General features: G+C 32.8%; 1 protein-coding gene and 1 long non-coding RNA gene across 2 annotated transcripts; both read right to left on the bottom strand.

The window, feature by feature from the left end:
* Positions 1–2,653: 2,653 nt before the first annotated feature.
* LOC105975169 (syn-copalyl diphosphate synthase TPS3, chloroplastic) lies at positions 2,654–10,817 on the bottom strand. Its single transcript, XM_013000345.2, has 14 exons — positions 10,686–10,817; positions 10,242–10,337; positions 9,913–9,980; positions 9,459–9,783; positions 9,180–9,366; positions 8,812–9,044; positions 8,605–8,725; positions 8,403–8,515; positions 8,097–8,323; positions 7,802–8,013; positions 3,888–4,124; positions 3,652–3,772; positions 3,331–3,534; positions 2,654–3,256 (listed from the first exon to the last, which is right to left on the bottom strand). Exons 1-14 carry the CDS (start codon positions 10,768–10,770, stop codon positions 3,038–3,040), a joined length of 2,448 nt encoding a protein of 815 aa, XP_012855799.2. The 5' UTR covers positions 10,771–10,817; the 3' UTR covers positions 2,654–3,037.
* Positions 4,738–6,411, bottom strand: LOC105958387 (uncharacterized). The gene is made up of 3 exons (XR_016030440.1): positions 6,141–6,411; positions 5,308–5,351; positions 4,738–5,193 (listed from the first exon to the last, which is right to left on the bottom strand). It is a non-coding gene; the product is annotated as an uncharacterized LOC105958387 (long non-coding RNA).
* Positions 10,818–12,321: the final 1,504 nt, after the last annotated feature.

The following is a 12,321-nucleotide window of genomic DNA, read 5'->3' as shown; positions in this document are numbered from 1 at the left end:
GCATCCTAAAGGTGGACGTCTAAGTCAAGACATAATTGAGGAAAGTAGTTGTAATTATTCAAACATGAAGGGTTTTTTCGTAATTTGAACATATCTCAGGAGGGCGACCGTAATTTGCCCTAATTATAAACACTTATCCCGGTACACGTCACAAAGTTTGTCGTTCAACACTAGATAGCTCGCGGAAACTGTGGAATTGAAAAGTAGTTTCATAATATAACGACAAAGATTTAAATATTTTATTTAATTTGATTCATTATACTTATCAATACATATATATTTAAGATAAATGTATCTATCATGTATGCATACATGTGTTAATATATTAAAAGATGTTGATATTTTGTTATAGATTGTTGAATATCTGAACCAGATGTTCATACAGTCAATATATCGGGTTTGACTGTTTTCAGTTTAATATTCCACATTATTGAAAAGTAGTTTTAATAAACGACAAATAATTCAAATGTTTATTATTTTGTTTCTTGATCATAGTTCGACAATGCTTACGTTGGGAGGAGCTGATAAGTTGTTACGTAAATTTCCGGCGTATTCGTACTCCGGCAGAAGAATGGTGGTTACGAAATGCGCCGTCAACGTTAATTCCCGGGCCAATAATCGAAACTTGATCGAGAAAATCAGAGAGAGGATAACAAATGACAAGGTGGAGATCATGTCTCCGTCGGCATACGACACCGCATGGGTGGCGATCGTGCCGGCGATGGAATATTCCGGTGGCGGCGACAGCGATCGGCGGCCGTGTTTCCCGCAGTCTTGGATTGGATAATGGAGAATCAGAATCCAGACGGGTCGTGGGGTTTGGATCCAGGTCACCCGTTTCTCGTTACAGGTAGTTTCCAAGGGCCTGGATGCAATTTCTGGGGAGTTGTGGGTATTGATTTTATGATTTTTTTTACTAGGAGGGAAATAAGTACGAAAATGAAGAAATAGTGTGTCAAAATAAACCGGACCTGGATTATTTCCATGAAGAGAGAGAGATGTAATTAGTCACTACAATATAATTCGTTGCCAATACATTTATTATAGGCAACAAATTTATTTCGTCGCCAATGTATTTAGTATACGCAACGAATTTATTTCATTGCTAAATATATGTACGCACAACGAATTTATTTCGTTGCAAAAGATATGTAAATAGAAAACAAAATATACCAATATAATATGTGTGTGTGCCAACCCAACGCACATCCCGACCCCGACCCGACCTCTGTCGAAATCGAAACTACTGGGTCGAACTTAGGGCCCGATGGGCCACAGTTGATAAATGTCAAACCCCGAACCCGTCGAAACTACTGGGTCGAACTTAGGGCTGGCCCGATGGGCCAACCCAACGCACATCCCGACCCCGACCCGACCTCTGTCGAAATCGAAACTACTGGGTCGAACTTAGGGCCCGATGGGCCACAGTTGATAAATGTCAAACCCCGAACCCGTCGAAACTACTGGGTCGAACTTAGGGCTGGCCCGATGGGCCACACTTGATAAATGTCAAACCCCGGACCCGACCCGACCTCTGTCGAAATCGGAACTACTGGGTCGAACTTAGGGCTGGCCCGATGGGCCACAGTTGATAAATGTCAAACCCCGAACCCAACCCGACCTCTGTCGAAATCGGAACTACTGGGTCGAACTTAGGGCTGGCCCGATGGGCCACAGTTGATAAATGTCAAATATATACAGACATGATAGTAGAAGGATTCGAACTCTAGTTGATTTCAATTTATAGACCTCCCCAACCGCTGGGGCAATAGCACATTTGTGTAAATATACATCAAATAAATTTATAATAATTAAATAGACAAGGTAAAATGATTAAAATAGTTATACAAATAATGTCGAATAAATTATATAAATAAGTAATATATAGTGTCATAACGAAAACAATATATTTTATGTTCAAAAAAATAAAATTTACAATAAGCAAATAAAATTTTTCTTGTCATATTTTATTTTATATAATATGTATATGTATAGTTAATGTATTGTAATAGATTTGAGATTGATGAAATTCTAAAATTAATTAATAAATTCAATAATTTATTAAAATATTTATATCGATTTAATAACATATAAAGTAAATTAAAATCAAGAAAAAAGAGTTGGTTTTTAAATTTGAAATGAATATATTTTGTTGCCAAATATCTTGGAGCATTTACAACAAAATATTTTGTCGTCTTTCGTCACTTATTGGTGACAAACAAAAATTTGTTGCCGTTGTAAATGTATTTACTACTAGTTTATATCGTAGCAAAAAGAAATGTTCTTTTGCAACAAACAAAGTTGTTGTCTTTCATGAAATTCGTTGCAAAATATATATGATACTATTCACAACAATATATTTCGTTGCCTATGAGATTCAAAGGCAACAAAAATATCTTGTTACAAAAACATTAATCTTTAGCCACTCATACTATATTTCGTTGCTAAAACATAACTATTGGCAACAAAATTAATTTCGTCAATAAAAAAATCGTTGCCTATTTTGCATTTTCTTGTAGTGAGTAAATATAATTGTGGCTTCATTAATTGAACAGTGAATGATTTATTTATAGAAACGCTTGGGCTACAGCACTTGAAGTATTACATGCAATTATTGCATTTGCATGTACTGGTGTGCAAATTGCAAAGAATGCCTAGAAAACACTGTGATAACATAATATTTGCGGGTCGACCCGGTAAGTTATTGGAGATACTAAACAACATTTAATTAATAATGACTAATCTCCTTAACCAAACGAGACCTAAGAGTACTATTTAACAAATTGGTATGGATGATGAATATGAAAAAAGCATGTATACGTGATAGAGATAAACCTAATGTGATTGGTAACATAGAAAGCCCTCCCCCAACTACAAATGTAACTTCGAAATCTATTATTCGACCACCGTGTCTCGTGACTCGTATTGCTCATTGGTCAATTTGTTAGATGTGTGTGTGTGTTATCTTCTTTACGTGGTTGTTTACATTAGGGCTGGGCATGTGTCGGCAGCCGGCTGGGGTAAAGTATAACGAGAACTAGACAACTTTCTCAAAGAGGACTTTGGAAATATGGCTGTCGATTTGCTCGGTAGCAAAATACGCCTTGTAATAAAATGCTCTAACCACCACAAAAAATGTTTGCTTCACATCTTTACTTAAGTTGCAGCTCGAGTTTGGATGTAGTACTAACTTCAACAGCAGCTGCATGTCCTTATCTATTTCACTATTCGCACTCGTACATTCCACGTCGTTTACCTATACGTATATTTTTTAGCAAAAAGTATTAATATCAAATTTAAGTTGCTTAAAAAAATAATAATAATTCTCACCTTTTTGTTTCTATTTTCAAATTCTGCAAGCTGGTGACAGATTTTGTTACTGGGTCGACAGAGAGTTCTGTATTCATCGTGGGATAGTTTATCGTCTTTAGGTGAAATATGGCCACCGCAAATATTCAATGTTCCGACAATTAGCTCCACTTGTTCTATTTCATCATCTCCTTCCCCGGTTAGCTTCTTTAACCATGCCCCCCACTGTACGTGTCATATATATCGACATTACTTAGTAGAACTTCGTGTATATATATATATATACACACGCGTGTGTGTGTGTGTATGTGTGTATTTGTAGGGATTTACGGTTTAACTTACTAGATCAAGTAATAGATTGCTAACGTCTACGCCAGTCCGATCTAGTGTATGTGTTGTTGATTCTTGAATCGTTTCGAGTAAGACTGCGATAAGTCTATGTACCTTACTGTAACTATATCCCCTGAAAACAATAAAACGAATACATATATTAAAAATAAATAGACGCGATGAAGTTAGGACTAAGTAAGTTTGGACATTCTTGACCGAGAGTGTGTGTAAAAATAGTCGAGACTTGCCATTTTCTGCCTTGTTTGTTTTTTAATTCCACCAATAATTCAGTCCTCTGCTCCGAAGAATCTTCAATGGAATAATAGTGATTCGAAAGAATATTAGAGAGGATATTGGTTTTAACCCAAGCTATTCTTTCTCCGTATTTCTCTGTTTCAAATATGCTTGAACTCGCAACGAAAAACGCGAGGAGCAGTTCCTTTTTGCTTACTCCAAATTCTTCAAGATTCGAATGTTCGTACCATCTGCGAAAATAAATTTAATAAATTCAAAGATATGCAGATCATATGTATAATACACTACCAAAAAACAAGGCTTTAGTGACAGCCGATTTTGTCACAAAAAGCAACAAAATCAGTCACTATTAAGCTTTAGTGACGGCATAGAGACGGAATATGTCTGTCAGAAACACCCTCGTCACTAATTTAATTAGTGACGGAGATTTTAATTCCGTCACACTGTTTATCACAGAAACGTTCGTCACAAATGAAAGTAATTCCGTCAAAATTACCATATCGAAGACACCTAAAATCTATGACGGATTCCGTCACAAGCAATATTTTTCTGTCAATAATTTGTCACTACCTAACAAAATGTTTTCCCTAAAATTGTGACGGATTCCGTCAAAGTCAAGTTTTTGCAGTCAATAATCCGTCCCTAAACTATGTGACGGATTCCGTCACAAACAGTTTGTGCTGTCAATAACCCGTCCCTAAACTATGTGACGGATTCCGTCACAAATAGTTTGTGTTGTCATGAATCCGTCAATAAACATGAAAATATTTTTCCCAAAATCTGTGACGGATGCCATCATAAACAATTCATGTTGTCAATAATTCATCACCAATGAATGAAAGATTTCGTTATATATTTGTGTCACTGAGAGCGTCACAATTAGTCACCAATCCTCTGTCACAAACACTTTGTCACAAATTGTCTGTATCAAAAGAAATGTACAACAAAACCAATAAAATGTTCATATAAGTATATTAAGACAAAACCATTATCTCTGTTGTGATATTTCAAAAGTTTGCTAATATATCTAATGGTAAAAATATACTACAAATGTCGAGCCATAAATATCTTATAACAAAGACCCAATCTCTAAACTATTTCCTGTATCACCTCCAACATCCGCAAGCCATGTTATCGTCGTTTATATTTCTCTCCCTCTCATCCCCTCAACCCCCACCAGTTCATCTTGGACGATCTTTCCAATTTGACAATTCGACAACTTCATACTATATCTTAGCACGTGGTCCCTGCCCAACACTAGTCTCACATCTGCATCTTCACGAATAATCTAAACTGCATCTGACAATGTAACACAAAAAGGTGAAATTTCAAATAAACTAAGTCCAATTTTCTTACATAAAGCAGAACCCCAAGAGAAAGAACACCAAAAGAAAATTACCCCCGATCACATACCGTATACCAGTTACTATAGCTGTTAAGCTTCCGTATTGAATATCCTGCCATCAAAAAATCAACAAAGATCAGAAATAATAAGAGGTATTACCCAAAATATTAAACAGTTAAATTACCAAAACGAATATCTGAAAAATAAAATGTGCCAATTAGAGCCAACCATCGTATTCTAAGATAGAAGACAAATATTTTGATTAAAAAAGGAACAACTATTCCAAGCAAGAGCATAACCAAAACCTGTAGAATGGCCTGATTATACAAGTACCATTTTAATGTTGGAACAACTTCATGAGTATAAGCTGTGGTCCCCATGTAGGTGTTAATGTACCCAATATGTGAAGAGGGAGACGAAACAGAAGCTGCATAGCTTCTGCTTATGCGCAGGACTTAAAACGTCTTGGACCTCAGGGTCCATCTAATTAAAACACATTCAATAGTTTCGAATTCACATCATCCAATTATAATTACCTACAAACATCATTTATTGTTTCAGAAAGTACATATAATATAATGCATATCTCTTATGCCTCTGCAGATAGCAACCACAGGCTAATGTCATAATCTACAATTTACAAGGATTTATTTCAAAATAATGGTGGGATATAGCTAACAAATAGCCCCATACGCCCAAATTCAAGAGAATTTTGTAAAATCACCGAACCGAAACTTTTGCTGAATTAACCAATAAAGTCAAATACATCTAATATACACAATAATTTTCTCAATATGTATCAAACCATCACATTCTACTCGGTTTTCACCCACCTATTAATTTACAAGTCAAACAGAAAAGCTACGCATATATATATTGATAAATTAATCCTGAAATTTACCTTCATGCCCAAATGATAGTGTACCGACGAGGACAATCGCTCGCCGCTGCCTTTATGGGTGTAGATTCATCGTACAAATCAATTCTGGTTCTCCGCCACCACATTTGTGTTGTTGCCCGACATTATAAATCATTTACCCCCGATTTATGCCGCTGCCGCCATTGCCCTTTGACGATGAGTGGAGAAAAAACGTGAGTGTGTGCCTGTGATGTGCAAAACTCAAAAACCTAAATGGCTTGTTTTGGGTGGGGTTTCACTATGACGCCGTAGTGGGGGAGTTAATGCTAAATTATCATTAATTTATTAACTTTTAACTAGTTTTTTTTTTTTTTTTAATTCAATTGTTATCAATATCTTTTATCATCAGTTTGATAAAAAACAAAATTAAAAAAAATATAGATATAAAAATTAAATAAGAAGGTCAGACCAATATTTTTTGCTAGAATTAGTTTTCATGTTCAAAAAATAAATTGTGGTTTTAAGTAATAATAATATTAATAATAAATCAAGAATCAAATTAATAATTTAGTGTACATTAAATGTGGTATTTTCAACATATATTGATATAACACTAAAATTTGTAAATAATAGATTTTCAATAATAAAACAAAACAAGGATAACATATAATAATAGTGTAACTAGCTTAAATACAGTTTTTGTGCACGCCATTATAAGAAATATTTTAATAAATTGACTAATTATCCATTTTACATAATTTCTATAAGAAAATCAAATTAATTGAAATTGTTAATAAATTATAATAAATAGGTTGCATTTGTTATATTATTCTATATTTTTTTCCTATTATTTTATTTTTTATGGTTTCAAAATATAAAATAAATAGGGCCGGTTAGTGACATAATTGGGATTTTAACCAACATGTAAATAACTTCTTCTTTTTTTGAGTAAATAAATAACATTTTTAAAGAGATATATATAGCGAACAAAGGTAGTGATAAACTATGAAGAAATTTAGATTGTGATGGATCTATGACTAAATAAATATTAGTAAGTGATTAATGAAGAATTTAAAATATGACGGAATTGTGAATGGATAATACGTGACACATTTGTGACGAGAAGGATGTTGTGACGGATCAATGGCACAACTCAAGAATATGACATATTTATGACTGAATTTTATGTGACGTGTTTGTGATAAAAAGGATGTGATGATGGATCAATGACATAACTTAGAATGTGATGGAGTTGTGACAAAAAAAATTGTGACCCATTTGTGATGAAAATGATGTTGTGACGGACCAATGACAAAACTTAGAATATGACGGTATTCGTGACAGAATTACATGTGAAATATTTTTGACGAAAAAGATGTTGTGACAGATTTGTAACTCATACTAATTAAATTACATATCCATAAACAAATTATGACAAATACTATGACGGAATAAATTTCTGTTACAAATTATGTGACCGAAATGTGACCGAATATTTATTGTCACAAAATTCGTCACATAATTCATAACAATTGCGTCAAAAGCAATTGTAAATTGGTTTTATAAGAATCGATCACAAATTTGTCACTAATTCAGTCATTCATTGTGACAGATTTAGCCTGTCACAAAATTTCTGTTACAAAAGCCTTGTTTTTTGGTAGTGATAATTGTATAATTAAGTTTTATGTATAGATATTAAGTACTGCTGCATATGGTTCCATTCCATCTGATGCTGCGCTTGACATCTGTTGTAATCTAATTTCCCGAGCTCAAGGTATCGTTCTTCATTGATTTCCGGCATCCTATACAATGACTTGCCAATCCATATATCATCTACACCGTAATTTTCGATATAAAAACGAGTCTCAATTCGAGGCAAGCTGGCATACCATGGAATTTCTAAACCACACTTTATCTGTTTTAAAGAATCATTATATATATATCATCGGTTAATTTCGGAATTTACGTAAAATATACTAGTTATATATAGTTAATTACCTCATTAGGGAGATGTTTGGAGATTAACCATTTATCAAGAAGTTCATTGTTGTCTAGCCTTTGTTTTAGAAATTTGTAGGAGAATTCTTTGGCTTCTTCAAGAATTGTTTCACCTGGGAATAATACTTGAGAAGCCCTATACAGATTAAATATCGGAGACGGTGACTCGAATCCTTGACCGACGTAGCATGTGAACTCGTCACCGTTCTTGAATGTTTTCAGTGCATCTGTCACAACATTTTAATTTCCATTAATTAGACCTAAAATTAAGATTATTTTTTATTTTTATTTTGTAATTTCACGTACTTGGGGTAATATTGTATCCATGCAACCTAAGAAGTCTGATACCCATGGATGTATCATCAATGTCACAAAATTCTGAATTTCTTGCACTAAAAACTCCCTTTTCTGTCCAAAACCTGGAATATAATCCAATTTAAGACATGAGGCATAAATTCATGAATTAATATATTATATATTACCAATTTGAATATATTAGTATGCATACCTATATACATGATCCAAACAACTCTTAATTTCTGGCTCAAAGAATCGCGAAATTCCAAGTCGTTCCAGTCGATCAACGGCCCAGAGTCGTGCGTATATATCCACAGGGTATACCGTCGGAGCTGAAAATGAAAAGAATATATGACATTATTTTAGATATATGCATACAAACACACACAATTGAAAAGGAACATATATAAACAATTACCTCCACCATCGAATTTATTAACGACGTATTGAATAAATTCGATGCAATCTTGATCATTAGTCTCCGTAATCGCGTAACAAGTCGCGGCAGGGGAAGTAATAAACGACCCCTTTGGTGTTTGCAGCTTTAGAATCTTCGGCCACTCTAATTTTCCGAGGGATTCCAAATTCCCAAGTCCTTCCAAGTTGTGTAATAAGCACGTTGGTACCTCGTGCAATAGTTCCTTAGGCACCCTTTGTCCAATAATACATTCATATTAATTTTTCGACATTCTCATTTATTAATAAATAATACTAATAATAATAACAATAGTAATAATAATAATAATAATAATAATAATTTTGATCTGCTGGTATAGTAGAACTAACCTTTTCATCTTTCGATCTCTAACATCCAAAATATCTTGAATAACCGGAGCATCATAAGGAATACCGCCAATGTTCAATTCTTTAGCTCGTTGAAGAAGCGCAGGAAACACAACTTCGAATCCACATGTCATGTGATCGGGGCTCGCTTCTCCAAGCGTACTTATATTATCTTTAATAAATGATATCCCTAATAAACAAAAAACAATTCATATATATATATTCAAGAAAGGAAAAATTGTGTTTTTAGTAAGGTTGTCGGAAAATTAGGTTAACTACTACCTCGATCACTCTTGTCACCATGAACATTCAAGTATCTCAATGCAACTACACATGCTAGTGTATTGATTAACCGATCGTACGCCAAGAAATAGTGTTCGTCACCCCACGAACCGTCAAAGAGTTGATTATTTGAAATCCATTCAATACTTGACGGAAATTGAGGAATATTCCGTCCTTGATCAAGATCTCTAATTAGGCCAACCCATGCAGTGTCATAGGGTGACACGCTTATTCGTCCATCGTCCATTGAACTCAAAATATTTTTAATGTAGTCAATAGATTCGTATATTTCATGTGACTTATTGATCAAAGGAAGAGGCATATCCTGTATTAAGATTAAACATTATATATATATATATGTGTGTATATATATATATATATATATATATATATATATATATATATATATATATATATATATATATATATATAATGTTGGTATATGTATACTAACCTTCTTAAGGGATCCATGTTCTAATAAGTGGTCATTTTGAAGATATACTTGAGGCAAGTTCATTCTACCTGCAACAACTTGGTTTAATTTATATACATCGTCTCAAAACTATTTTCGGTGTTTAAGAAATTAATACGTACATTTATTAAATAATTAAATTTGAAAAAAATAAAAACGTGTGAAGTCACCACGTAAAATAAAGAGGTGATTTAGAAACTTGTCACCAATGGTCCTTAATGGAGTGTCGCTAATTTTATTTAGTCATAAAGTGACAAACAGAAGAGCTATTAGTGTTTAATTACATTACTTTTAGATTACGTTTCCGATACCTTTTCTGGTGTCGTTTGGTATATTTCTTCGACGAACAAGGAACGACGACTCCATATTGGTCGTTGCATCCTCTTTACTTCTCATCTTCCACATCACTAGGAAAATTATATAAATATTGCCGGTGAGAAATTTCTCTTTTTCTATCTTATAAAATCGACGAGTAAAAAAAGTGTTGTTGAAATTTGATATATTCAATTACAAAAAAAAACAGTTAAATATGATCATATATGTTTCTGATATTGAATCGCAAAAAAAAAATCGACATTTTTTTTCTATAAAATGAAAAGAAAAAAACTCAAGGTTTAACTTTCGTAATTCAAATAAATACTTAAATATTAAAAAGAAAAATTAGTTAAATATTTTTGTAATTAGACCAAACTCGAAATATATATGAAGAAACATATATAATATTAATCGGATTTAATGTAAAGCGAAAAACTTACTGGTGCATCGTTCGGAGGCGACCGATCTGCACCGTCCAAATGCATTAAAGAAATTTAGCTGAGGAGCTGATGAGAGACTATGCATTTTTATTTTCCTGTATTATAACTTATAAGTTATAAGCTTTAAGTTATAAGTTATTACTGATTTGGCTGTAGTATATATATAGAAGATAGAAAGAGAGATCTTTTTTTTTCCTGCACTCGAAAAATCAATGACGTGGTTTCCTTAATTTAAACGACATCGTTTAACTAATTAATCGCAACAATAATATAATTTCATAAATTTCACAGCCAAGCTAATTAAGTCGTTATTAGTATTGAGTCACACACTTCACGACAATAAGTAACAAGTTTAATTAATACATTGCGTTACAAATTGGTCGCCGACTCGCCGGCCATGTTTGAAACCCACCGAATATCGAAATTTCTTGATATTTTCTTACTTAATTATTAGAGTTTTAGCAGTAGGGGTGTGTCGGTGTGTTTTTCCTTAATTGACTAAAAAAAAAAAAAAACCAACGTTAACAATGTTTAACATTTGGAAAATGTAAGAGTCAGTTACGTAAAGGAGTTTGGCGTAACCCTAAAAAACTTTTCAAACTTGATCGTGAAAGGTCCGTTTGCATGTGCATGTAAAAAGGAGTACGTGGGTCCGCCATTGTTAGTACTTTGTTAGCGTGGAACTCAAAAAATTCTTTTGAATGTGAATTTGAATTTGAATTTGAAATTGAAATTAATTTGTTTTAATTTAATTTACTAGCTATACCATCGTTTCTTTTTTACAAAAGAATCCATATTTACATATGTACATTGAGTTATCAGTCGTGTCGTGTGCAATCAGTTCGGCCTAAAAAATTGAAACTTGAATATGTTCGTACAAGATTCATATTTTTATATAAAAGAATAAATAAACGGGCTGAACTGAAAACTACAGTAATATGCAATCAGTTCGGCCTAAAAACATTAATGCAGTAATTACCACATTAATGTTTTCGATGTTTTCAAGATTTAATGCATATGTCAAAATTACAGCATTAACGAGGTTCGATAGTTTCTTTTTTGGTCAAGAAGAAGTCCAATAATGCATAAAGGGGACCAATATATATATTAGTAATCAGTCGATGCAATATTCGGTGGCATACATTGATCATCTAACACTATTCTTGGACATGCATATATATGACATATATACACATCCTCTAATAAGGACATATTAGAGTAAATGAAGATAAAGACATCTCAGACTCTGGGCCGGTCCGGCGTATTCGGGGGCCCGGGGCGAGAATATATTTTGTTCCCTTAATAATATGAGGTCTCAGTCCGACTTTTTTTTTTACCTTTTTTTTTATGAAATAATATAGATAAATATTTATTAATTTAAATTTCATTATCAATAAAATATTGAAAATATTAATGTATATCTAAATTTTTTTATAAAGCAAATGTTAGAAATGTATGAAATAATTTTTGTTTGAATAAAATAAAAAAAATTAAATTGTATATATTGTAAACTAAGTTTTAAAATTTATAAATAGATAAATATTTTGTTTTAAAAACAATAAAAGAATAAAAAAAAATATACAATAGAAATATATTTTTTTCACACAAAAAATGTTAGTATATATATATAAAAACA

The sequence above is a fragment of the Erythranthe guttata genome, chromosome 1 (assembly GCF_056151865.1).
Source record: "Erythranthe guttata isolate IM_541 chromosome 1, IM_541, whole genome shotgun sequence".
NCBI lineage: Eukaryota > Viridiplantae > Streptophyta > Magnoliopsida > Lamiales > Phrymaceae > Erythranthe > Erythranthe guttata.
Note: the sequence above shows the minus strand (reverse complement) of the source record. Positions and strands in the feature narration are given on the sequence as shown.

Coding starts and splice junctions, on each gene's coding strand:
- LOC105975169 (XM_013000345.2), bottom strand. CDS start 10,770: ATGCATAGTCTCTCATCAGCTCCTCAGCTAAATTTCTTTAATGCATTT. Junction 8,516..8,604: donor TGTTTGGATCATGTATATAG/GTATGCATACTA, acceptor ATTATATTCCAG/GTTTTGGACAGAAAAGGGAG. Junction 4,125..7,801: donor GAATGGAACCATATGCAGCA/GTACTTAATATC, acceptor TTATTTTCGCAG/ATGGTACGAACATTCGAATC.